Source organism: Ascidia mentula, chromosome 8, assembly GCF_947561715.1.
Source record: "Ascidia mentula chromosome 8, kaAscMent1.1, whole genome shotgun sequence".
In the NCBI taxonomy this organism is placed as follows: Eukaryota; Metazoa; Chordata; class Ascidiacea; order Phlebobranchia; family Ascidiidae; genus Ascidia; species Ascidia mentula.
The window spans coordinates 2548166-2575886 of record NC_138573.1 but is presented as its reverse complement, the minus strand read 5'-3'; the positions used below and the strand labels follow the sequence as shown (position 1 = coordinate 2575886).

Below are 27721 nucleotides of genomic sequence, written 5' to 3'. Positions count from 1 at the left end.
TTTCTCAAGGGCGGAAGTGCTGTTTGCTTTACGGAGAACTTTTCAAACTTAACGCGAGCGGAAATGTTGTAATGTTATGACACCGAACGCATTGTAGAGACTCAGGAGTTTCCAAGTAAAGACGGAAGTCGGGTAAACTTTGTTTTTTGTTTGTGTTTGTTCGACGGGCTATGAAACCAGAGACTCGCTGGCCTCGGACAACCCCGAATAATTGTTCATGGTATTCAACTTTCCCATATAAGGAACTTTGTCTGCCTCTGCTGCTTTAAATCTAAACTCGCGTAGAAATTATAATAGAAACCATGATGTCCATTAGATCACCCTGGCACTTGCAGTTCATATAAACACAACTGCACTCAATCAATCGGAATTACAGACACAAACCACTGCACAATCAACAGTTTGATCTTTGATGACGCACATTTATTTGAAATGTCACGTCATCATTTAAATTGAAACGTGCCAGAGACATGAGACAGGAATTCGAGAACGCCCAAAACAACAATCGTGCTTGATAAATATTGTTTATCTGGCAGCGCCTGGCGCTAGGCGGGGATTTGTGACGTCATAAATGCGACTGCGGTGGCGTGGATTAGAGAGTCGGTTTCGGGTGGGTTTAATTAAAACCAAAATGTCGGCCGCTGGACCGGAATGTAAACAAAGCAACCACCAGGACCTATCTACAGTTTGACTTACTTATAAACAAACTAGATCCGATTTAAACCACATCACACAAGGCACGGCATTATTCCCTACCAACCAGTAAAATTTAACTTATTACATAAGGTGTTACTAGAAATTCGCGCACGTCATCGCGAAGGGTCGGAGATGCAAACGCGCATCGCGAGTTTGTGATGGAGTAAAAACGTAAGCACCCCGTTAACAAATCGTGGCAAACAAACGGGGGTTTAAATACACAAACGTAACAAACGTTCCGTTGTACCCTTGTGTACATAGTCGTTTTATGGCATAAACACACAAGGTTTTGTTTTGTTATTGAAACTGTAACTGACCTGGCAGTAGTGCAATCTTGGTAGAGAATCTCGAAGTCTTTGCGGGTGATGAGCTTGCATCTGTTTACGCCCGGCTGGATCGCGCCCAAGCCGCGCAGAATCCTGACCTGTGTGACACAATAATTGACGCATTGTTTACGCGAAATAGATTCTTGAAGAAAGCCAGGAGGCTTGGGGGAGATGAAACGAATTGGAATGCTCACAAGAAACAGGTCTATCTGGTAATAAACTGTTTGAAATGGGGTCTGGAACTTGTCTCTCAGTGTTTGGAGCAGCAAGTTGGCAGACACGGACGTTCTGGTTGTTTATGCGGCTTGTTTCAAAACCTTGCAGCACATTTTTGAAACCATGAAATAATTTACGGCTTAAGGATTCAAACAGGGCCTTGTTTCTGTCATTAACGCATCACAAAATCCTTACAGTCTCGTTAATCGATCTGATACCCATTTACTATTATATCTGGCCACGAAAAATGTTTACACGATAAACACGCTGATACGAAGCGCGTGTTTGGATTGAGACAATTGATTTTCAAGTGGCTCCAGCAAAACATTGTACACAATTTGAAAACTAAGGAATAAAAACAGGCTTTGCAGCAGAATTAAAAAGCCATCGAATTTTCGCAGCAGGAGCAAAAAAAAATTATTTTCACAATCGTGCGGGGCCACTTGCTTTCATGCGAACAAGGTGCAGAAGTAAAAGGGCTCAAGGGTTGTTAAGACGTAATCGCAGACGAATATCTCATTTACTTCCTTGAATAGCTTATATGGTTAATCACTGCTTCTCAACGTATTTCGGGGACTTTTGCGGCCTCACTTTTCTATCAACCATTCTATTCGTGACGGGAAATAAGAGCTTTAATAAACGAGAGCCAGTTCTAACTCCACTCGCGTGACGAAATAACCATTTATTTTCTTATCTATAAGGGGGTGTTGCGTCGTAGGGTATTGTGTGGCTTACCGCGGATATGACGACACAGAAGGTAAACTTATTAGAACTCAACTCCCCCCAGCATTAATGTGATCTCTCATATTTTTTGCCTTTCGTTGAGGAAGGTGTCTTGTGGATTCATGAGGGAAATTCCAGCGCCCCAAATTTCGGTTGGGTTAAAAAAAAGCTAGGGGTATTGTGGTTTCATATAAAGACGCTTCCACGTCAGTTCTTGGTAATGCGGTTGTGAATTGTTTCTTCTTTTATTTTGTAAATCGTAACACAATTCGATACACAAATTCCTACTACCATTTGTGAATGTTTTTAATGATAAACTACCCTTTTTAAATGTCACTGGAGCAATTCTTTCAGTGATTAATTCAAATAAATAAAACAAAAACGATCACAACCTACACCAGTGGTAGAAGCAGAAAGACCAACAAAGTAAAAAATATGTGTTCCTACCTGTTCGACGTTGCAGACGACGGGATGGATGCTGAGGCGTTTGAGTTTGGTGTAGACAGTGTGAAGCCCTCCAACCAGGTTTTTGAGAAAAAGATCAAAAGCCTGAACACAAGTCAGACGTCACACATTTGCCACCACACAAACAGATGTGTTTTTACAGCGTGTGTAATGACAACCAAGTTTATGTTTTATTTGTCGACCTAAGTTAATTGAAACATCGGCTCGAAGGTTGTAAATCGCTGGATGCAAAATCGATGTCGAGATTAAAGTGCGCGAAAGGTATTGTTTATTATCGACTGCTGACAAACAAGATGTTGCTTCCTGATTGCATTTATTGGCGATGGGTCGATCAGCAAAGCATTTTTCTTTTGTTTTTCTCTATTCGTCGCCGCTTCACGATTAAGATTGTCGATAATTTGTGAAAAGATTCAATTACACCGTGGTTTTATGTGAGTTCAATGCGAGCTTTGCAACCAGAGCGATAAAATTCATCTTAAAATTTTAACAAACAGACCTATCGGTACCACCTAGCAAACAGCTGATTCCAGTTGTATGAATAACATTTTTCGCTTAAATTCTAAACATAAGGCATCTACCAAGGTAGCCTGTGTTCAAGAAGCCACTTAGTTTGCGGAATTTTTATCTGATAGATTGATAGTCGTTGGAAATAAATTGATAATCGAGCTGACCGCCGAGTACACAAGACTTCTGGCTAAATGCTTAAAGCAACCGATAATCAGGACGGTCGCAAACCCTTGTGTTGACAAATAGATTAGAGACGGTGGAAAATTTCCGTCGAAACAGCCCACGCAGTAAGTTGATATTTACTGGCGAATATTTTTATCGTTGGTTCAAAGCTGTTGTTTACAACTCTTTTGTTGTAAACGTTTTCCGCTACAGTTCACACAACTGGAGACTGAATATGTAACATGTAAAACAGACCGCCGTACAAAGCATTCTTGGTTATGAAAAATTAAAAATACGAACAGTTTCTTTTCAATGTGAAAAAACAGTTGCTACGTTTTAAAGTCGCCTATACACCGTTCTCAAATAACGCATTTTGTTACACATGTTGGCGCTTGTTATACTTAAAAATGTAAGCACCTCCAAGCAGCAGCGAGCTCAAACCCACGCGAGGAGAAACGTGCTTTGGATACTGACCTGCGGCAAGCAAATGTATTCCTCTCTATTGAGACAGAAGCTGGCCACTTGTCTTCCTCGCAAGTCAACGGTTCGACACTCGTTGTTGGCAGGTGTATTTTCAACAGGTGGTGGAGTGCTGTACGCTGGCCGTTCCATCTACAAGAAGAAAATTGTCGTTGGTTTTTGATAACTAACACTCTTTAAAAGGGGCTAAGCTGCTTTTGATTAAATTAACTTGTGTTAAAAACAATGGCATGATTTGGAGTAGAGAATACAGTATTTTGAATCAACTTGAAGTCCTCATCTGGCAGTATTTAGATTCAAGTGAATATTATGCTTGGCAGCGAAGGCAACAAACAACATTTTACATGCTGGACAATCCAAAACATTTGCCCAAGTTTTTGTGAAAGTAAATGACGCTGAGCTAATGGCGAAACAAATAACAACAAGAGGTGGTTATGGAACAACAGCCAGTAGAAAAACTTGCAACGCCGAACAAAGGGAATAAATAACCCGACGAACGGCCCGATACGATATGTTGGAAAGGGTGATCGCAAATAATAATGGTCTCATCTATCAAGATAAACTGTTTCCCATTGTAATTTCGGAACATTGCAATCCTTAATTTCCTAATTTCCGCACGGGCGCCGGGCTTCGACTTCAATTTACACGGGAACTGGCGCCTGTTAACGCGGCGGGAAGTACATGGCAAAAGCCGACCATCTCAGCAGCGAAATTGGTCGTACATCACTCTTGGCGGACGTCACATTACGCCAGTTCGTTTGTGCAATGGGTCCGATTGCGTCTATCTTGGATGATATTGGCAGAATCATTTGCAAAAAATCTAATTGTTCAAATTGGAAGTTTTCAAAATAGCCTGTTGCCCAAACAAAAGACATTTTTGTTTCTGGTGAAAATACGGAAAAAAATATGTCGGTTCGTCACCAATGAGTGCAACCTTCGCCAGTCGTTAACGAAAGGGTGAAGTGTGAGACATTGTACAAGTCAATGGCGGTTGCCTGGCAACACCACTGTGGCTGCATGCTCGGCGAAAGGCATCGCAATCCCCCTTTCGTTGCAAAACGAATGTAGACGTGATAAATGGACGATCGTTTCCCATCACCGTGGCCAATCAGCAATTCGGATTAATAACCCAGGCGCCACATATCGAGGCACAGAGGAAACACAGGCTATTATTAACCAAAAAACAGCAACGTTGCCCAACATTTGTTTCACTCTGGGACAAGCCCCCCTTATATATACGTGGCCCGCGAGCTCCGGCAACGACCCCTCTCTTTTCCTATTGGCTCCATTTCCCGTGCAAATTGTAATTTAGATTAATTTGCAGCCGCAGGGGGGGCAGGCGGGCCGTTGTGTGAAAACCTGGCTGTACCCGGGGAGCGGCAACGAATGTGAAACAATATTCGCAGAAGCCGCACCGCCAACGTCAGAAACATCAAGACAACTTCCAGCCGTAATTAACCATCCCCACACGGTCTGTCGCGCCTTTTTCGTCTTGTTAGGTTGCTGGAACACCTATGGAGCATTCCCCACAGAATGCAGCAATACCACAGCCGCGTTACATGGGAGCGAACACGTGGCATGCTTCTCTCTGTCGCGGGACTGAATCCAAACGTTTTCCGCTATAAGCCGAGCCTAAATCGTATTGTAACGCAGCCCACGCGGCAAAGCGTAAAATTTTAAGAGCCCGCGCTCCAACGTGGAATGAACGTATAGATTGTGGTTCTGGTCGGAACGGAAACGTAATTAGATCTGATTCGCTGCTGCCGACAAAGGGACAGACTTCGGACAGAAGCATCCGCGCTTCGGAGTGGGTTGAAGCACACGATTGCGCAAATACAGCAATTAGATATAGAAACGCGGCGCGGAAACGACAGAGAGCTTGCGCCCACGCGCATATGGCTCAGTCGTGCTGTGATTTAGCTGGAAATATCTGTATTGGATGCGTTTTGAATGCTCGCTTGCCGTTTGCATGTCCGCAATTGGCACCACCAAGCTCCTCGTATCAAGTTGCTTTTCCACGCCAACACCATAAAAACGCATAACTCATTGTGGGCGATGAAACTAAATAGGAAACCGCCGCAGTTGGTATCGCAGCATAATAAGCGTCCATGGCCATTTGTCTTGTACGCGAATATTCATGCCGAGATGTGGAATAAATTGGTCGCAATAGGCATTCGGGCGTACTACGGCTACACAGCTGGCCGGGTTCGGCGTGACACTGCCATGACCGCGCGCGAGACCAAACAAAAGTGTTTATGATGTCACAATCACTTCCCGCGAGCGCAAAATGGGCTTCAAAAGCGTGGGAAAAATATTGCAGTGCTAATTTTGCAATGAACGAACGCGCCTTTGCCCCTCCGTTAATTCCACTTCGCTATGTGGCGCTCAGTTCAGACCGGCAATTTCAAACATTGCAGGCAAACAATTCGGTTTAGGTCTGGCGAAAGCGTGCGCGTGGCTTAAACAGTTTATGTGCAGGGGATAAATCATGGTCGTTTCGGCTTCACCCGGCGAAGCAGGAAACATAATTCTGTCGCCGGTTCCCGCGCAAACCTTCAGAAAATCTATTTGCCTTCGCTATAAATCGACCACGTTATAGATTTGGAAATAATTACAAGTCATCGACGCCTCGTAGGCCTCAATTTTCGGCAGCCCCCCTGGACAAAACGAAGGAAAGGGGATCAGATTGATGCTCGAGCTCCAGCAGCTGGGATCGAGTTACCCATCCACACGCTAAACCGGTGAAAGTGAAATACCAAAATGGCGGCCAACGACTTTGACACAAATACCATCACCGGCGCCATTTTGAAACTTTTCCAATAACTTTTAATGCCAGAAAACTCGCGTTGTCATAACATCAAAACGTAATATATGAGAAGTTAAGTTCATTCCTGCGACCGGTTTTGACTATTGGCGAAGCGTGAAGTTTATGCCGTTGTGATTTTATGTTCGAGAGAAGGCGGAACTTCTGGTTTCGGACACGCCTCGGCCACGTGGACCACGCAAGGAATATCATCGTACGGAACACGTGAAAACAAAAGAAAATCGCTGTTTTGTTAAAGGACAACCCGAAAGGTAGCGACTGTCAGAGTGCGACAAGAGGACGCTGTTTCTCAACCAAGCGACGCGAGTACATATACATACGTAACAAAGTAGCATTGTTACCTAAGTTGACACGTGTTATCGTTGCGCGTTTTTCGACTGCAAATAGAGCAGTAGTACGGTACAGGCAGGGGCTATTTGAAACTGCCACAAGTCGCTCAGCAATATTTACCTGACGGCGCAACGCTTATCGTAATCCCGATTACTTATCGCGCGCGTCGAGCTAAACTTTATGCGCGCGCGAAAAAACAAGCGATTCGACTCGTGTTGGTGACGTCACAATACGGGTGAAGGGTGGGGCTCTTCAGAGTTTGTCTTCTGCTCTCCAGCTGCGAGCGCCGTAAATAAATGTTTTTGACCTTGCGCGCGACCCCGCCTGGTGACAATATGTCAGAAGACGACTTTTGCAGAGTGTTTTTTCGACGTCCAATGGTTAAGTATTACGAATTCGCAGCGTGATGAAAACTTAGCGCTTAACACTAACATTTCAGTGGAAAGCAAACACACGGGAAACAACACTTAACAGAAGTAAAAATGAAGTGCGGAAATTTTAACGCAACTTTCGCCAAATAGTCAATGCTTGTTTCACCATAAATCCATCCCTTAAACCTGGTGCGTCATAATGTTATTAAACCGAATAAAAAATAAATTGTTTTTGGTTACAACTCTAAAATACAATGACATGCAAAAGGCGTCAACCCGGTAGTCGTTTATACTTTGACCGGTCCACCACAGTTTTAAACAAACTCTTAAAGAAAATGCCGAAGGAAGATCACTCGACGTTAATAACAAATGTTTGCTCTTTAGAAGGTACCGCGCCCCGATATTGTTTATATGCACAGACCAGTGAGCATAACTCACTTTGCGGAGACTTGGAGGTGAAGTGCACGACGCAAAGGGCGGTGGAGTTCCGGCGGCAATGACATGACAACTAACCCAGTTTTCGTTGTGTGTACAATAAGATTGGCCGTTGACAAATTGACCCATTTCGTCAGACACAATTTGCCGATGTATGTGATTGGCAGGTGGCGATAAGAATTAACTATCAGAATTCACTTTTCGAATCGACACGCACGGTAAACATGTTTTCATTCTTTAACACAAACACACAAAAAATGGAACCGGTTTAAACTGTTTGAAATTTACCACGGTATAAACGCAAACGTTTGTGACTAAAAACATGTTATATCTTTTTAATTTAAATTCGCTTGTGCGAAAATCTCAGTCTTTCCATATATTGATGCAAATACCTTTGTGCGAATCAACTTAAATTTCCAATTTATTGGGTATGCGGTCGCTGACAGTTTATATCCTCGCCGGTGTATCGATTAACTTCTCCAAAAATAAGCAGCAGACGCGGCAAAAATTCACAGAATCTTACGCAACGCGTGATGGCCGGTCGAAGAAAAAATTCGATTTAACGGGAAAACGGCCACCGATCTTCCGTCGGCGTTGCAACTTGATTCCGACCAGGCAATTTATATTACTAATTATAAGCTCAGGTTCTCTTTAGTACGTGCGTGACTGGCAAATATGCAGCCCTGGCAAATAAGCAGCTTTGCAAATTTAGGGGTAAAATTATTTCTTACCTTGTAGGGGGGCATCTGGGGTGACGTCATACTAGCGGAGTCCCACTTGGCCTGCATTGGCGCTCCTGTAGGCATTACCAACATTTAAACTATTTCTAGAGCTTGGTTCCTACAAACAAAACAGTATAAATAAGATCAATTTGCAACAGGATAATTGCGAAAAAGAGCCTTAAAGTTAATGCCCAGGCCGTGAACGGCTCTACCCGCAGGACCCTGCGACAAACACTGAGTCTGACAACGAAAGACGTGGAACCGGCTCCGAGGATGGGAGATCCGACATTGAAAAGCGGAACAAATCGCTCACAGCTTTTCCACCTGACCTAGCCGCGTGCCCAGTCTGACCGATTTGACCGCCGCTGTTCAATGCGACCGCACCGACTATAAGAGTTGCCTTATACGTTTTGGATGAATGATAATCGAATCAACAGACCAGATTTAATGCGCTGTACTCTCGCTCTTGTGAGGATATTTTCAACGCGCCGTTGGCCGTGATGAGTGCCACAAAATGACGATCTGGCGCTTTTAACGATTTCCACCTTGTTGAAAAATACATTCGCGCTTGCTTTAACTCTGCATACGATTAACTCTACACAAATTAACTCAGTACATAATTGCAAGTAAATTATTTTTTGCCTCGGACGAAACCTCTGATTTTACACTGACATATAAATTGTGAATACGAGGCACAGTTAACCACAGCTGATAAGCAGAAAGTCAAGTTGCTGAGTTTTGTTTCTTCGTCGGAGCCGAGCATTTTATGACCCTGCCGCTGCCAAGACTCGACTTACAATGAGCGCGGTGGAAGTAAAAAAAATGCCACGGCAGTCTGTTGTGCAACTTAGAAAGGAAACAGTTCTTCTTTGCAAGCCCCCTGCCTGTTCCCCCTCCCTGCTGGTATTAAACACTTTCCAAAGGCTGCCTCCCAGTCCGTTTCCATGTCTAATACCTTCCTTAAGGCCCGTGACCCATCGACCCTGTCCGGACCCGACATCAAAGTCTAACCTTGAGGCCGAATTACGCGGTTAGGTTTGTGTTGCAACCAGCTCGGGACGTTGTAAGGACGGGCATCGTCACAGGCAATTAAAGCATTACCGCCAAAATGTATTGATTCGGGTGTCTTAATTATATACCCTGACCCGCGCTTGGCGCTGCGTTGTTACGCCCTTAAAACGACGTGCGCCACCTGCAAAATAACACGTTGCGCAGAGTTTTTTCCCCAAAAAATGCTGAAACCGCACGTACTAGAGCGTTGTCTTAACGTAAACGTAACACTTGTGCACTGCCTTTTCGACTGCTTTTCACCTGCCGTTGACGGGGCGCAGACATTCGTAAACAGAACCAGCAGCAGAGGGGCGTTATAAACTACAATTCAGTAAGTTAGTATTGCCTCTTCTCCAAAACCAAATCTCAATAAACGCACATCTTTTTCCACTCTCCGCCTCTTTCCCTCTCCCTCTCTCATTTAACTCCCGTCTTTGTTTCTTCCTTTCTCCCGAGCGCCACTCGGACAAACGTCAGCGGCGCAGAGACGCAAGAGCGCCCCACGAGGCAAAAATCCGACTGGTGTGTGTTTATAATGCAAGCGCCCCGGCAATATTGCTCGAAAACTGTCCCAACGTTTGTTGATACTAACTGGAATTAGCGCTGCAAGCCGACGCGTAAATACAAGCCCAATAACAGGGTGTTTACAGTAGCAGCGCCCGCCAACCCACAGTGGGTAATTACTTTTTGGCGAGCAATTAAGAGTGCACATTTCCCTAAGCTTAACGCATTGCAGGTCACCGCACGCGCGACGGTGACTGCACAGGATCGACTGAAGTCTAACCCGAAAACACGGGGAAGGTGAAAGAAATGTAAATGCCTTCAGCATCCTCCGATGTGCATCGTTTAAAATTGAGAAGTGCACGATGCGTTCTTTCAAAAACCATTATTGAATCAATCACTTGCCGCCTCTGCTTTGTCAGTCCATTGTTACATTACAATGAGACACACGGCGTACAGGCTGTTTTACTGCGATGTATATTTGCATGCTGTCGACACGGATGTTCTACTCAGCTTACGATGCTCGCTAGCTTTAGGATGCAAATGCCCCTAATACAGTGACAGTCTAATCTCCCGATCATATGCCAAATGAGCTGTATTCCCTTTCTTAACCCATCGACAAAGGAAACTCATCTTTAGTATTTAAATCTCCACACAGGGTAAATTACCATACGGTGTGACGAATGCATTGTGGCTAATTGTAAGGGTGATCATAACACAGTTCGACTGCCATACGTGCAGTAGACTCCGCGATGTCCGATAAACAGACAGGATAAGCTTTTCTGGCCCTGTAGGGCTTGGTTTTATGTAGCCTATAGGTTCGAATATAAATATACCAAGATATTTGCATGTTTCAGTAGCTTGCATTTATATCAAATGAATTTTTGCGGATATTTTCCAAAACCCCATGCGCCCAAAGCAGCATTTACTAAATGTGAAAGTGGACGAACGCATTAACATTAATTTTATATTGATACAAAGGTGCAAAATATAGGAACGGGATTACGCAACAACAGCACAACGGATTACCGCTAAAATGGTAAGGTAGCATTTGAAGAAAGAACGACAAAAATGCCTTGGCTCCTGACAGCCCGTCCTCAATCAAATCTTTATTGGCGGCCACGTTAACACCGAGAAATTGCAATGCATTACTCGCCGTTAGCGGTTTTGCGCTTGCGCCAGGTCCAAGTTTATGCTTAACCGCCAGATATTACGGTTTATCAGATTTTGGAATCTGCCGCAACGGTTTACCGCTCGCAAATCGCACGATTCTCCCCACATCTACACCGGCGTTCTTCGAGATATTCTATAACAGATCGCACGGCCGATATACGGCCCGTTACCCCCATCGGCCGATGTCGACCTGACTTTGCTTGGTCGGATTAAATGCTTGTGGTGATGATCGTTATCGAACGTAAACTTGGACGATTGCTGATCTCCGAGACGATACTTCGAGACCAACGCCCCTCTTTGTGTTCGGTCACGATTGTTTCCAAGCGGCGGCGGTCACTGTGACGTCATAGAGGTGGTCGGTTGTCGTATTGTGATGACAGAGCACAATACACAAATTCCTCAACGAGAAAATTGAGTGGAGATTCGTTGTTGCGATGTTTACATGTAAGAAGTCAGTATCATATGGTAATGCAGACATCATGCAGCGACTTCTCAAACACTATTTTGTGAAATTTATCAGGTAATGCCCACATAAGCACTTCAGAAAAAGCAGAACGGTTTATTTTGTCGACAAAGAAGTGGTTTAACCAGAAATTGGTAAGATGCCGTATAAGCCAACGCTGCTCAATAATAACAAGAAGTGGTAAAATGCTGCCTCCAGCGGTTGACAAGTTTTATTCGTACGATAGCGTCGTCGTACGAACGGATGCAACACGCCAACTTTCTTCACAAGTAGCCGTTTTGTTTCCAATGTGAATGAGTGGTAACGACATTAAAGTTCTTACAATATTGTGACGTGAATTTTCATAACAGCAAAGACTCAAGCGTTGTACTGTATTCGGAATTTACAAAACCCAATCTCTTACCATTCACAACACAAGCACAAATGACGCACTTAACTTTTGGCACCAGATGCTATGAAGCCTTGTTGTCAAATAAAGACAACATTCCGAGCGCAAATGGACTGTAAACGTGAAAAACAGCATTCGTAATGGCGTCTGTGTTTAGAGTCTCGCGTACCTTCGGTAATGCATTTACCCAATCATTTTATCTCGGTCGGCCCTATATACACCGTACACAGATTTCCATATCGTTGGCTTCAGATATAGGTTAAACGCAATTAACAGAGTTAGTGGAAGCAAAGCCGATAGCGCCTGTTTGTTGTGAGGTTCATGGTCGCTGCACGATTTAACCAGACGCTATGTTATGAAGCAAGGGACTGGTATGACAATTAATAACTGCTTTTTTAATGAGCGTCATGGCGATACATTGTCCAAAATGATTTATAAACGTGGAACCTTTATGAGTCGGTTAAACGCCATTTATAATTATATGGATTTCGTAGCTTTTCGGCGTTTTCCAGTAACAAAAACGTCCATGTCTTTATAGCTTTTAAATACACGCATTACGATGCAATGATCTAGGTTTGATGAAACAAAGCCTTTGATTTTGTCAGGGAAGTTGTTGATTTACACGATATGCGTGAAAGTCTCTGCATAGTTTGTTGCTGCACCAGAATAGCGTGCAAAGCTCCAACCAGTCACGTCAACATTGTACAACCATTATGCGAATTACAATATTTTCGATGTTCCTATGTTCTTTGCTCCGTTGCCAGGAACAGCTACGAGCCATTTACCTGAGGAGAAGTGAAAACAGCAAAGTTTTGGGACAAGTCACGCGATATCGGTTTCTCCACGATATTTTTAGACTCGAATTGCGAATATCACCTTTCCCTCAACGTGGACATTTGTTGACAGTTGTTGGACAGTGGAGAAAATGCGTTTGCGACCGGAATAAAAACCAAACTTCTGCGCGAGGAGTAAAGCTGTCAAAGCGTCTCTCGGGGTTGCCTGGCGACGCAAGTGCGTCATCGACCACAGTAATTGCAGCTGTAGGGTCAAGAACAATAATCAGTGGCAAACGTCGCCTTGTCTTGTTATCGCGGAAACGAATGCAACGCTTTGTAGACAAATAAATGTCAAAAATAGTTCATGGCTCCGAAGAAAAGGAGGCCCACCGCAAATTACCTTTCTAACATGTTGGGGGGATGATGCGCTATTCTCTTCAGTAGCTTCCGAGAGGTAAATTGCACGAGCTGGTATCCTGTTTCTACTGCTGAGTGTTGTAAACGAGATTATCCGAGGGCAACCGTCGCCAGTCGTTGGAATTTAAATCTGAAAATTGGCCTTGAGTTCAAGAGTTGAATGAGAAAGTATGGTAGGGGTTTGCATGTTTGGAAAACGGCGATGAAGTATGGTGGATATACAGCAGAGGTGGGCAAACGTTTCGGTTCACTGGCCAGAAAGTTTTAAAAATTTGACAGGCGGACTTATCGACCATGAGAATAAATATGGACAATATTTGTTTACACTACACTCAACTAAACGTTTAATTACTGTAACAGATAAGCAAAAGATCACTCGATATTAAATTGCAGTTATGAAGGAAGCCCTGGAAATTGAAATTAAGTTTAAGGGTATGAAACCCAGGCCTAAAACAATTACTTGTCTTTAACGTTCATTTGGGAGAAAAATGATCTCACATTTAACGAGTCAAGCAAAATTTTGGCACAAATTCTGACAAATTGTAAAAAAAATAGTCGGGCAAAATTAGATGCAGTAATATCGTGATTGGATTTTTTGAGAACTAAATTCCCAAGTATGATGTTTCAGTTGCTTCCAGGCATATTGTAATTTAACAGTCTGTTCTTCTGGCACAATGTGCCAAGATCAGGGTTTTTCCGCCCAACGTTTCTTTTAGTGATGCACCGAAACAGCTATTTTTATATTCGGCCGAAACCGAATATTCGGCAAAAGTTGCCGAATTAATTCGGCCGAATAAACCGAAACTAATTTTGGTATCCATCTCTTTCAACGCAATAAATTTAAACAAAACATGATGTACTGGATTGGATCTAATCCTATCATACAGCCTTTTTGGCGCTTAAAGAATAACCTCGACTTGTTCCAACTGCTATAACTTGATTTTTATCATTTCTGTGAAAATAAACAAATGAAACGAACACAATCCTACAGTTTAAACAAGGATTCTAACCTTTTCTAAACTTTGCGTATCAGCGTTTTATGCAGTAAAAAAGTTTCGGTTTCGGCCGAATTTTGCAGAAATATTCGGCCGAAACCGAATAATTGCGAAAACCTTAGTTTCGGCCGAATAAATTCGGCAAACCGAACTTTCGGTGCATCCCTAGTTTCTTTGATAAATAATAGCTCAATTGTGCCGTCTAGCGATAAACAAAAAAATCTTATGATAAAAAAACTTAAAAAAAATAGGTGGTAAACGGACTTAGCAAGATGTGGAAATATTTGATTTGCTGTTGATTGTCTAAATCTTTGTCAAGAGGTATTTTTTCCTGGCATATATTTTCCAAATTTCTATCCAGACTCGGATTCTAGTTAACTAATTCTATACCCCAGATCAAAATGCCGATAATTCTAGTTTGAACTAAATTAACAAGCTCAAATTCTTATTCTGGTCTAATTGCCGACTTTGCAAAAAATACTGCTTTGTCCAGCGGCATTCTTCATTCCGGATACGTTTTCAACGAGGCACCAGAAATGTTTAAACGTGTCAACATCGCCTACATTTTCATAATCAATACCGATTTAGTATGAATTGAAATAGACTTGTTTAAATGGATTTCTTATTCAATGTTTAGTTTAACTGTTTCCGTAGTTTTTTAATAATTCTAAATTAACTTGATAAAAACCTAATTTTAATTTGATTCAAAATCTGAAAAAAAATTAGTTGCCCAAGTCAACCTTTATCCCAAAACGCCAAAAAAAGAAAACCATCAAAGAATCCCTGGAACTTTTATTTATTTAACAATTTTCAAAAGGTTCGACAGAGTTATGAGCAAAATCCCTTGGTGTGAAGCAGCATGTGATTGATCACAGTTCCATAACATGGAATGCTTCTTTTCAGTCAAAGAAGGAATAATTATACAAACATAAAATTACTAAAGTGATGTTGGCAGGCAACAGATTTGAACAACAACAATTTTTGAAGCAACAAAAACTTGTCTGAAAAGTGTAATGCACCCTAATGACAAGAAGCGATGTAATAAATTATACATAAAAAACTTTCCTAAACTTATGTGAAAAGAAGCAATTTTACCATGAGGAAAGTTTGTTGAGAGAGCAAATGTAACAATGTTTATTGTGTTACTGCTGTGTCGGTTGTTCGCGCTCAACATATGGTGCCAATCTACTGCACATAGATATGCATTTTGTTATCATCGATGACAAGAAGTTGGGACAGTTTGGATTTCTTGCCATGGAATCAGCTGCCATTCTCAACTCATAAAACACAATTCTGTGCAATAAGTTTTTGTAAATATGTGGAAATTGAGTAGGAATGTGTGGGCCTTGGGCATTCACTTACCTGGAATAGGGGTTGCGTTTTGAGAGATATCGGTATTGCAGAAACTTGTAGTAGAGAAATGGAGCAAAGAAAGAACCCTTTCCACTGTGAAACAAAATGTGTTAAAAGGGAAAGACTTCATAAATCGTACTTTAAGATATTGATGTTGCAATAAACTTGTCAAAAATAAACATTTTATACTTTTTTGTGTAATTAATATTTATATATACAAGATAATTTATATAACTTATATCATTGTTTTTGATGAAGAATGAAAAGCAATTTTGTAAAAGATATAAGCCTACTCATTATCTGGCACACGAACATTAAATATTACCTTATCAGCATCATCACCACAGTTGGCATCAATAAAATTTCATTCATAGCTGTGAATCGAAACAGAACAGCTTGGTTTTTTGCAATGTGGTTGATAATTTTCCTTGCAAATGGATATGAATTGGGACCATGCATGTCAATCATTTGGCGGGTGAAGCTGCTGGCATGGAGCAGCGCAAACACAACTACTGGCATCAGAGCAACTGAAACAAGAGTTACAATAAATATTAAACAAGTCAAAAGCTCAGCTTAATAATTGTAACATTTTTGAAAGCAAAATATATATACCTTGGGCACATTTACATTACTCTGATCAAAAAAAATATGGCATTATTTCGCTGAATGTGAAATTGACTTTACCAACTGAAAATATTTAGTTAGACTATTAATTTGAGTTACCACCGTTTAGTGCATAATATTATTGATATAAATGTGTCATTTGTGTGCCAGAGCAAAAACATACTTGTTATTGGCTGACTGGAAAGAAAAATCATGGAGAAAATTAAATAATGGCAACTATCTTCCAGGAGCAAAAGGGCAAGGTGCTCTCTTGAAAAACGAAAGTTAGGAACTCTTTGGTGTAATCTCAAAGCACACACCACAGCATTAGCGACAATGGCCCTTTGGAAGTACTGTGCCATGTCGAAAGCACTGCAAGTAATAAAATTCTTGTTAAAACTTTAACAATCACTAAACTGCCTGGTTAAAAAAATACTGTAATGCAACCCAACCTGCAGAAAAACATGTAGTAAATGCTGAGAAATATTGTGTACCACCGCATAATACACATAGCTGTGCCAACCTTCTTAGCTGCCATGAATTGCTGCAAAAAATTGTTGTTACAATATTTCTTTTATAGGCCTACCAGTGATGACATTCAAATCAAACATACCAAAATTGATCCACTGTCCCTTGCTTCTTGTTCAGCAGTAACATTTTGCTGCTCTGGTGTTGATTCTGACATGATCAACTGTTATTATTAAGTGGGGTTTATTAATGCAAAACCACCAAGGTCAAATAACCTAGTGTTAAACTGGACAGTATGGTCTTCGCCTCCGTCCGTTCGAGTATCACCCGTACAGACCTAAACAAATATAAAAGTGTAAATACTGGAAGGCGACTAATTTTCATTTATTACGGACCTCACACGCACAAGGACAGTGAAAGTTCTACATGCGACATTTAAAATAATGCGATTGTTCCAGAAAACAATGCTCAGCGTTACGAAAACATGAACGCACATATGACATAATCATTACTTTTACGTAACAAGTACCGGTCACATTTCCATAAAACCACAACATAAACCAAACGGAAATAATGACTTTTAAAGTTTTTTTCAAATTGTTTTTACATGTAACAATGATTATTCTCATCATTAAAGTATTGAGCGAAGTATACTTTTAGTAATAGGGGTGAGCTATAATCAAGAGTAATTTTGACAAGATTCTCTGTTTTTCTCTGTACATCGACTCTGTTTTGTTACCATATGTTGTCGGGCAACCACAATTTTCGCGTGGTAAATGGGTGGAGATTTGTTTGCTGCATCGCATAAAATTGTTAGATACACAGTTAGCCTACCTCATGGTATTTAATATGTTCTGGTTCGAAAGAATGCATTTATATCTGGTGGAAATCCTGATCTTTATCTCACACCACCATTTTTGTAAGGCACACCCAGGGACAACTATCTGATGACTAAAATCATGGAATCTATCTTGTTTGGTCGGATTTTTGTTGTCACCCTTGTTCAAATTGTCACAAACCCAATGTTTTGTTAATCTTTGAGGTCCCGTTTGGATCTGATATAGACAACGTTTTTTGTGTAAATCATTGAAGCATGCAATCTGAGATTCGTGACACAAGTTTTTGATCGTTTTGATTTTGCATTTACTTGACCTTTAAAAACCTGATTTGCAACTTTATTTGATCTTGATAATTTGGTTGTGTATGCGTTGCCTCGTCTATGTGCTTGCATTAAATTGCCACAAAGTTTTCTAATTGGTTTGCATTTAAAGTAAATGTATGCCATGCAAATGTGATAATTGCTGTTGTTTAATTTGTGTAAATGATTTAACTACTAAATTTATTTTCATTCACAGGCGTTTTGTTTTTTGTTTGTATATTTTTTTCTAAATCATGTCGGTTGGAGCTAGTCATTCAAGGTTGCTCATTAAGGGGGGTCGCGTTGTCAATGCAGATCGGTCGTTTGATGCTGATGTCTACATTGAGAATGGAATTATTTCTCAGGTACAAAATCTATATGTCAAATGGGCTGATGCAATTTTTTTTATCCATTGCAATTGATGCAACTTGCAGCAAGATTGGAATGTTTGTAACTTGCTGGAAAGGATTTTTTTCAGTGAATGTTGATTGCGCGGTTGTACATGGATTTTCAAAAAAACGACTTGCAAGTAGCCAGTTATCATGTGTTTGATGCTGATGATTTTTTCGTCGAACTCATCAGCTGCCCTAATGATGGAATGCATTTAGCATTTTAAAAATAAAATAATAAAAATAATCCAAAATGGTGTAATTTTAGTTACTTGTATTTTCACATTCAGGTTGGCAAAAATCTTACCACTCCTGGTGGAACCAAAGTCGTTGATGCAACAGGAAAGTTGGTGATGCCTGGAGGAATTGATACTCACACCCATATGCAGCTTCCTTTCATGGGAACATTCGTAAGAGATTTAAAGACTAATACCATGTGCTTGTGTTTTTGTAAAAAACTTTGGTGTGAAAAGCTGATGCAATTTAGGAAATAGCGTCCAATCATAATTCCAGAGCAGTTTTTCTGAATAAGACTAAAGATTATAGCATCCTTTTACAAAAGGTCACAGATTATCCTAAACTTCAGTGCCATTTTTTCGCAGGCTATAGATGATTTCTACACAGGAACAAAAGCTGCCATTTCAGGTGGAACAACCATGATAATTGACTTTGTGCTTGATCAAAAAGGTGTCTCTCTGCTGGAGGCATATGACAAGTGGCGTGGTTGGGCAGATCCAAAAGTTTGCTGTGATTACTCTTTCCATGTTGCAGTAACTTGGTGGAGCCCACAGGTCTGTATATACCATATATTGGAGGCATATATGTTGAAACAGGCTCGATCATTAAGTTTTGAAGAACCTGTATGCCATTTGTGTTTTATTAATGCATCATTGGTGCTATCTTTATACAGATCTGCCATAACTGTTCCATGTTGTTATTCATTATGATTCATTTCATGTATATATTGCTATTTTTTTTTATGTTATTAAACTTTTTTTGTGTGATGATTGATTCAATTGCACTTGACTTTATTCAGGTACATGATGAGCTCTTGGAGTTGGTGACAAACCGTGGCATAAACTCTTTCAAAATGTTCATGGCCTACAAGGATGTCTTCATGCTTGGTGATGCTGATTTGTACGAAGTGTACAAACGATGCAGGGACATTGGGGCACTGGCAATGATGCACGCTGAGAATGGAGATGTTATTGATCATGTAAGAGTTGCTTTAATTTAATTTTTGATGATTTGGCTTTAAAGTTTGTGATAAAACCGTACTCCAAATTTATAATATTAAATACTAAAGTTAATTGTGTGTTTTATTTAATTGCTGTTGTTGACCATGATCTTTTCTAATGTTAATGTTAACTATGATGTGCCTTGTTAGGAGCAAAAACGTATGCTTAATCTTGGCATTACTGGACCAGAAGGTCATGAGATGTGCAGACCTGAGGAAGTGGAGGCTGAGGCCACCAACCGAGCAGTAATGATTGCAAACAGGGTAAGTCTGAAAGGCGATGTGCCAACTCTAACTATTCAGATTCCGGACATCTCCACCATGCATACGTTGTTTTGTATAGTGCAACCGTGGAGAAACGTTTGGCCAGAAATTGTAAAAAAAATGTGTGGCTCGTGCAAGATAAAGTGGATAAAGTGTTTGCACTGTGGCTTTGGACTAAACAATAATTGTTTAAAAGTTAAAAGCGAAAAGCAGAATGTGCACTAAAATTACATTAAACTGCAACATGAAGAGTGTAACTCCTTGACACCAGATTTGGCCATGTTGGTTTTGTTTTAATTTTTTGGCTGAGTAAACAGTAAGTCTTCTGGTTTAAACTAAAACAATTTAGCAGTTGTTATTGTTGTAGGTGAACTGTCCTATGTACATTGTTCATGTCATGAGCAAAGCTTCTGCGGATGTGATAGTCGAGGCCCGTCGAAAAGGTAAACCAAAATCATGTTAAGTTGCAAACTTACTTGTTAAGAATGGTATAATTGTGTTGGTTGAATTGCTGGCAATTCTTCGTCGAACCTGTTTTCAGCAATATCGTCGGATGTATTTGAGAAAACATATTTTCAGGAAACGTAGTTTTTGGTGAGCCAATTGCTGCTGGATTGGGTACGGACGGCACAAACTATTGGCACAAGTGTTGGCGCCATGCGGCCGGTCATGTTATGGGCCCACCTCTTAGACCAGACCCTACCACTCCTAAATACTTGATGAAATTGCTTGCCAGGTAATACTGGTTATAACTGAAGTGTGCTTCGTTGTCATTAGCTGATCATTGTATCAACTACAGCTTGTTGAAAGAACATTGCTACATGTGATTATCCTACCACAGTAACATTTTTCACCACAGTAACAGCAATAACATATTTTCACTATCTGAAAGTTTTACTGCTTATACTGTGTTTTCCATTTTTTCCATGGGACCCTGGAAAGGTGATTTAGGTTTAAAGGAACCCCTTAAACTTCAAGTAAACATGGAACGCTTTTCCCCAAAATTCGCCCATTTTTTTTTATTGCTGTCTTTGTTCTCGTATGTTTGTTGTCTAAAGACTCAACAGAAATGTTCAGCAGTAATCCTGTTTTTTATGGAACCCAGTTATGAGTATCACTGCTTAGAAGTAATAGAACAAATCCTTTTAGTGGTGATTTGGAATGTACTGGAACTGACAACTGCACATTCAGTGGCCCACAAAAAGCAATGGGAAAAGATAATTTTGCAAAAATTCCCAATGGTGTGAATGGTGTTGAAGATAGAATGTCAGTAATCTGGGAGGTAAAACAACACTTATGTTGATTTGTTTGCTTGTGGATTTTGCTGTTTTTGTAATACTGTATAACTGCAAAGCTTTTTTATGCAATGGTCGGAAAAGAAATGTTGGAACAAAACCTTATTCTTGCTTAACCATTGAAAATTGGTTTAGTCAGCACTAAACTAAATCTTCAAACTCCAACTGTATTTGTGCTATTTTTTCACACAGAAAGGTGTGACATCCGGTATGATGGATGAAAACAAGTTTGTTGCTGTCACGAGTACAAATGCAGCCAAGGTCTTTAACATCTACCCACAGAAGGGAGTGATTGCACCTGGCTCTGACGCTGACATTATTGTTTGGGATCCAGAAGCAACAAGGTTCTACTCTTTGCATTAACTTTTAATTTGTGGTTCTTGACCTTCATGTGTGCTCAACTCTTGAACGCTTACAATCAATGGGATTTTAAATATCCAAACTTACAATTTTCAGAGTCAAAAGTTTTAATAAATTGGGTGCACAAGCATTAATATTTGTTGAACTGACTGCTTGCTGGTGCACCTTGTCAAAGATCATTTCTTTAGGCAAATTACATTTACAGATCTTAGTAAATTGAAATATTTGGTTATTTTAAAAGGACTATATCAGCAAAGACTCACCATCAAGCTGTCGACTTCAACATATTCGAGGGCATGGTCTGTCATGGAGTCACTCTCTGTACCATAAGCCGTGGTAAGGTGGTATATGAAGATGGCAAGTTTACTGTGTCTGCTGGAGATGGGAAATATGTTCCAAGGTAAGCAGTGTGTAAAAAGTACATGTGTAAAAATGCAGAGGTTCTAAAATAGTGCGCCGCGACTAGTGTGTCATTAATGTTCTTAAAGCTTCGCAAGCTTACTGGCATTAAGAATTTTATTTTCATAACAAACCCATAACAAAAAATCATTTTTTGACCTTTCAGATGTTGTAGTTAATAAAATTGAATTATTGTGTATGTATAATGATTTTTCCACCCCAAAAAGGTCAACACTGCAAAAGTTATAGACCCTATATTTTTAGGTGCATATTATAACATGTTAGATAAGTGCCATCAGCATAGTTTAGAACTGCTGAATGCATGACTGGTATTTGTAATGTATTTTTTAATTTTTAGAAAGCCATTTTGCAAGTATGTTTATAATCGCATACTGAAACGTCAGGAAACTCATGACCCAGAAAAGGTGGAACGTGAACCTTACACAGGTAAGTCACCCTAAATACCAGGAATTGGCAAACACTGGCATGCTAGGTGATTTGGCATTCAAGTGTTTTGGATTACATATTACAATACTGTTTTATGTACAAATCCCTATGCACAAAAATGTTGGCACTAAAGCAAAAGCAGAAAGTTACATTCGTGCTACACTGCATTTAATGTACAGTAAAAATGTTTTTATACTGATGGTGTAATTTCAAGTTTATGTTACAAAGTTCTTTGCCTCAATGTTGTATGTGGTTTGTTGTAGGGCCTGTGCACCAGATTAAAGGATCAACCAGTTCCCAGTCTGAGGAGAGTCCAAGGGTTCGGAACATGCATCACACAACATCCATAAACACATCAGGTTTGGTGTTACTTATTTTGCAAAGCTGCTTGTAATAACAGCCTACAGATCTGTAACAGAATTTTTCAGTGAGGCAAAACTTTGATACATGTTTAAATACATTCACCTTCATGTATTGAGTCTTTAGCTTTCTGATCATTACGGAAAACAGTAGGTAACCAAAACACTTTATCAAAAAGTACATTTATGAATTAGGTCAACATATCAACAATGGTCTTTCGCCCACAACCCCACCAACACCATCAACCAAAGTTCTAGCTCCACCTGGTGGAAGATCTCAGATCCAGTTCTAAGACGGTTCCCGGTGAAAAAGATTGAACTGAAAAATTTTAAATGGTTGCTTAGCTTTAGTTTTGTCAATAATAGATACAAATTTAATTAGCAATTGTTTAGGGTTTTTCTTGGTTTCTGTAAATCGTAGATTATAGAATTAGAACTGTATTTAAACTCCCCAAAGAACAACACTGACTTGTACTACTGTGTATAAAATCATGAGTTTAATTTGCATTTGTAACCAATCATGTTCCTGTATTCATTTTTTTCCAAAGTGCCTTTACTCAATCAAAAGCTGCCTATAATGTTCACACAATCTGTGCACCAAATGAAAATTTTCTGTGCCAAGAGCTAGTATGTCATATAGTGAAAACTGTGCAAGCAAACTCTTTTTCTCATGCAAGAGCAACATATGCTTTGAGGCTAACCCATCGGTGTGCAATCGAAGTTATTTCCTATGGCTATTTTTTTGCTAATATTCTGCTTCAGTGCAATTCTCAACATTGTGACAAATTTGGACATGGGCCATTGTATCATATGATTGCTTTTTTGACAAATCGATCATAATTTATCGCATTTCTCGTCAACTTGTTTGTGTATTCCATAATGTGCATTACACAAAGCTGCATCATTGGCGTCAGTGTTTTTGGAAGCCTTCGGATTTCGCTTTGAACTGCAGGCAGTTAGCCTACAAAGTGTCCACACACCAAAAATATTTTTTGTTTCCTCTTTGACAAAAACCCATAAAAATATGAAGGTTCTTGCTCGACAAAGTAAGTTGCAATGGCAAACAAGCAACGCATCTTACGCAAATTTGGCGTAAGTACCAGGGACTGCAAATAGTCGAGACCCCGGACAGACTAGGGATAAACCGCGATGTACAAATCAAATTAAATCATGTGTTTTTTGCGCAAAAAAAGATAACTACGCTGATGAACAATACACAAAAGGAATAAAATGGCACGGACATCGATAAAACCATGAAGGTTATCGAGTCGGGCGCCCATGTTCAAGTTAATGTTGATCCGAAATTGTAACTATAGAGGGACAGGTTGTATAAGCTACTTGGACAACAAACGTATCAAAATAGTTGGAATAATGTATGCTAATATCTCTTGTGTCTTCTACAAATCCCTTCCGCGACATCCATAGCCTTTCATTTGATAGTGTTACTCCTCCCTCGTGGGGCCTGCAGTGCATACTGCATACGTACGTTGCTTGCTTTTGAAAATGAAACTGTAAGCATCCGGCATCAATAAATTTGTGCCAGACGAGACGTAACTTTTCCAGACGTTGAAGAAAAAAGCACGGCACAGACAAAGCGAAAGAAAATTGGTGTCATATTACGTTTATTTTTATGAGGGTTATGGTCATACTCTATTCATATTGAGGTTGGATACCATACCGGTAGATTATTTTTTTTATGTAGTCATGTATATTAATGTACAAGAGTTACTCTCTTTTTTTATCTGTTTAGCATATTGTTTAAGGCTTAAAAATTGAAGTTCAGTTTTAAAATAAGGCCCACCAACAATCATGGCTGGAGCTGTAATTGAAAACCTTTCAACAAAGAAATTGGTGGCAATGGTTCTGGGACTTATCCTTCTTGAAATTGGGTTTATTGTGTTGGGAGGTGTTGTTGGTACGCCACTATATATAATATATATATACATGTTTGGTTGTATATGAAATTATTGCATTAAATTTGTTTGGTTTTATCAAGTCTAATCATTTTTATTTTACATAAAAAACTTGTATGCACTTGAACAAAAAATATACAAAAACATGGCCTAGTCACCTATAAAACTATAAGGATTAACAAATATATCTGCTTCTTATGTGTTAGCCCCAAACCCCACGATGGTGGTACAGCAAATTGCAACTACATGCATCAAAAATAAGTCAGAGCCTTGGACATTGCCAAACACCTGTAAAAAGATGGTAATCAAAATTTTATATAACGACTTCAATAAAACAGTTCACTGATGAATTGTTCATAATTAGTCTTTGATACTGTACATAATGGGTCTTAAAAGCATATTGTGGTCCCCACCATTTTGCCTATATTAAAGATTTTTTTGCCAGGACCTGGAAGATGATACTCCTTCCTCCACCCCAAGTGATCCGAATGACGTTGTATTTTCGGTGGTGATTCCCAGAAGAGGGTTTGAGATGATACGCTGGTTCCAGTACATGCTTACTCTAGCAATTTTTAAGATTCCTTATGACTCACATCAGCCGGTTGGTAGGTTGCGTTTGTGGGGTAGTGTTAACACATTGTGTGACTCTATCATCGATTTATTGAAGTGTTTTTAACTGTAGCATGTTTTATAGTAGAAGATCATAAAATATTTTATGTTTAGAGGATGGTGCAACAGCAACAATGGACATTCGTCTTGCATACAGCAACAACCCATCATCACATAAAATTCCTGAAGCATGGAAACTTGTGGTGAACTCAACGCAGGAAAGGCCCCTGGATTGTATATTTGAACATGAGAAAGATGAAGACCACCAAGGTTTTATGTACAACTGCGACCCACTTTTTGTTCTGCAACTTGGATCTATTCCGCACAAGTACTACTTGCTTAACATACGCTTGCCAGTCAATCGTGCCAAGCCTTCTTTATCTCCAAACATGAAGATTGGAAAAGTTACTGAAATTGAGTTTGTGGTAAGGCATGATACACACTATAGGGCATGTAGAGCTATTGTGCTACTATTAGTCAGTTAATTCTAGTGGTCAATTAAAACTACGATCCTGCTTCAATGAATGAACTATTTTGTTTCAGAGTATTACTCAAACTGGTGGCTTTACTCAAGTCTGGATAAGCCTGAAAGTTGCCCTGTTTATCATCATGATATTCCCACTTGTGTGGTACTGGAGACGAGTGCTTGCTCTTGCACGACCCTCTTTGCTGATAGAAAAGTAAAGCAGTAAAAAAGACATAATTATGTGCATTTATGTAATACCAATCTAAATGTGTAATATTTACATTTCAGAGCCATTTTCAGTCTTGGTTTAGGAATAGTTTTTCTCAATATTCCTCTGGAGCTGGTCTCCATTTTCAGTGAGGCATCTTGGATGTTGTTTTTCACAGACATCCGACAGGGGATGTTTTATGCTTTGCTCTTCAGTTTTTGGGTGATATTCACTGGGGAACACCTCATGGTTAGTGAGTGTGAAGTCTACTCTTATATCGTGCACTGTTGTACAAGTTACAAAACTTTTTTATGAAATCAAAGAAGAATTTACTGATTGGAACAAACCTTTATGCAGTAAAAATTTCTTGATTTGATTCTGTAGAAGCAGAGAGAAAATTACCAACTGAAGTGGCATTTTTTCTTTATTCTTTCAGGATCAAGCTCATCGCAACAAACTATCATCTTACAAGTGGCAGCTTGGTTGTATCATAGCCTCCTGCCTTGCCTTTCTAGGTTTTGAGCTTGGAGAAAGAGGGACCCAGCTGATTAACCCGGCTGCCACCATGTGGGAACATCCCAATCTGGCATTTGTACTATTGGTTTTGGGTTGCGTCGCAGGGGTGTTGTACTTTCTTCTCTTGTGCTACCTGGTGTTCAGAGTGTTCAGGTCCATACGTTTTAAACGACGATTTATTCTACCTGCTGATCGCTCTGCTCACTTTCATTCGATTGTCAACCGGTTTCGTATGCTCATGATTCTCTCTGTTGTGACTGCCGGTTTAACTGTGACATTCTTCGTCCTGGAACAGGTATTTATCTTTCAGTTTCTAGTGTTTTGTAGTTAATTTATGAAAGATGTTATTAGTGTTTCATCATGGTAGCATACTTTTCAGAGGTCATTCTTCACGAGTTATGTGATTTGATATGAAATCACTCAATTGCTTTGTGTTCTAAAATATTCTTAAATTCCAGCTTTGTTACAACATTTTTGTTTTTGTGTTTTAAAATTGTTGGTTTATGCAGAAACTTCAGGGATTGATGGAGCATTATTTACCTGAGGAATATGAGTTTAACATGACATCTGGGTTCTTTACTGGTGTTTATGGACTCTGGAATATTTATGTCTTCCTTGTTTTGTCACTGTATGCCCCATCACACAAGAACTACATAAGCACAGAACCAGGTATTTGTCATTTGAATTTATGTTCAGAAATGAAATGAAAGTATGGCAAAAATATATTTTAACTAAAACGAAGTTTATTTATGTAACTGCATGAAGTCATTCAAAGGATTGTTCTGAAAATCTTGCTTAACAAAATGTAAGAAGCACAAATCCTAAATTGTTGTTTCAGTAAATGACAGCAGCGAAATGACTGGTTCCAATGGAGTGGCAACTGAACATGTTCAACTGATGCAAATGACACAAGAGAAGGAAAGGGAAGATTAAGTCCCAGATAAACTTACGTTTTGACAATTCATGGATTTACTACTCATAAGCCAATGTTCATATTTGCATTGTGTTTTCACAATAGTGTTGCGTATTATCGTGATCATATACAAACTGTCATAACTGAGTGCTGGTCATTTTGACAAACTGCTGTAAACTTGCTTATAGTGCTTTTGTTTTGTATGGACTTTATGATGTTCAGCTGTTTCAGTATTACATTAATGGTGCTAAATTTTGTATTTGCTGATGCTGCTTTACAAACTTTTTATATCTAGAGGCACATTTCATATGATTTTGTATACTACCTAACAATGTTTTGTGATTTTGAATGAATTCTGTTCCCATATAATCTGTAAACCATGTACAGTGATGTGAATTGGAAAGTTAAACACCATCTGCCACTTGTGTAATTCATATTTTGTACTTGCACAAATACAGCTTCATTTTTGAGCATGGTTTGGGTTGAAGGTGTTTGAGGCCTCAATTCGATTCAAAATTCCTGTTTAAGAAGTAATGTGAGAATTATCTGGCAGGGCATGAAAAAAGTATTTAATATCGCGGTAAGACAAATGTATCTGCCAGCAAAAGAAAACCGTTAACAAACACACCAGCCGCTGGGTGGCCACGAAGAGTTGACAATGAACTTCAGCAGTTTCTTTCTTCGCAAGGTTGTTTTTCCGTTCCCTGTGTGCGTCCGTGGCCGCATTTCAACAGACGTATTGATTCACCTTTTGTTTGTCGCGC

General features: G+C 39.9%; 4 protein-coding genes across 5 annotated transcripts in view; 2 read left to right on the top strand and 2 right to left on the bottom strand.

Annotated features, from left to right (window-relative positions):
- LOC145910924 (dachshund homolog 1-like) overlaps positions 1 to 8377 on the bottom strand; it is a 36242-nt gene extending 27865 nt beyond the window's left edge. For both annotated transcript variants that reach the window (XM_082998143.1, XM_082998144.1), the window contains exons 1-4: positions 8267 to 8377; positions 3570 to 3707; positions 2409 to 2510; positions 1014 to 1120 (exon numbers count right to left, since the gene is read on the bottom strand). In XM_082998143.1, the coding sequence (XP_082854269.1) occupies positions 1014 to 1120; positions 2409 to 2510; positions 3570 to 3707; positions 8267 to 8350 (431 nt within the window). In that variant the 5' untranslated portion in view covers positions 8351 to 8377. The remainder of the gene's footprint in view (positions 1 to 1013; positions 1121 to 2408; positions 2511 to 3569; positions 3708 to 8266) is intronic.
- A 6418-nt stretch (positions 8378 to 14795) lies between these two features.
- Positions 14796 to 16907, bottom strand: LOC145911479 (transmembrane protein 33-like). Its single transcript, XM_082998844.1, has 7 exons — positions 16840 to 16907; positions 16590 to 16781; positions 16429 to 16520; positions 16161 to 16348; positions 15699 to 15900; positions 15383 to 15466; positions 14796 to 15313 (listed from the first exon to the last, which is right to left on the bottom strand). Exons 2-7 carry the CDS (start codon positions 16659 to 16661, stop codon positions 15163 to 15165), a joined length of 789 nt encoding a protein of 262 aa, XP_082854970.1. The 5' UTR covers positions 16662 to 16781; positions 16840 to 16907; the 3' UTR covers positions 14796 to 15162.
- Positions 16908 to 17803: 896 nt separating this feature from the next.
- Positions 17804 to 23236, top strand: LOC145912655 (dihydropyrimidinase-like). Its single transcript, XM_083000203.1, has 13 exons — positions 17804 to 17947; positions 18262 to 18381; positions 18574 to 18762; positions 19008 to 19187; positions 19359 to 19472; positions 19840 to 19915; positions 20052 to 20208; positions 20622 to 20754; positions 20960 to 21111; positions 21369 to 21527; positions 21885 to 21973; positions 22237 to 22332; positions 22528 to 23236. The coding sequence occupies exons 1-13, from the start codon at positions 17837 to 17839 to the stop codon at positions 22623 to 22625; spliced, it is 1674 nt and encodes a 557-aa protein (XP_082856329.1). The 5' UTR covers positions 17804 to 17836; the 3' UTR covers positions 22626 to 23236.
- An 850-nt stretch (positions 23237 to 24086) lies between these two features.
- LOC145911101 (protein wntless homolog B-like) lies at positions 24087 to 27430 on the top strand. The gene is made up of 9 exons (XM_082998349.1): positions 24087 to 24247; positions 24452 to 24546; positions 24691 to 24850; positions 24969 to 25279; positions 25398 to 25534; positions 25609 to 25777; positions 25965 to 26339; positions 26554 to 26713; positions 26883 to 27430. Exons 1-9 carry the CDS (start codon positions 24142 to 24144, stop codon positions 26975 to 26977), a joined length of 1608 nt encoding a protein of 535 aa, XP_082854475.1. The 5' UTR covers positions 24087 to 24141; the 3' UTR covers positions 26978 to 27430.
- Positions 27431 to 27721: the final 291 nt, after the last annotated feature.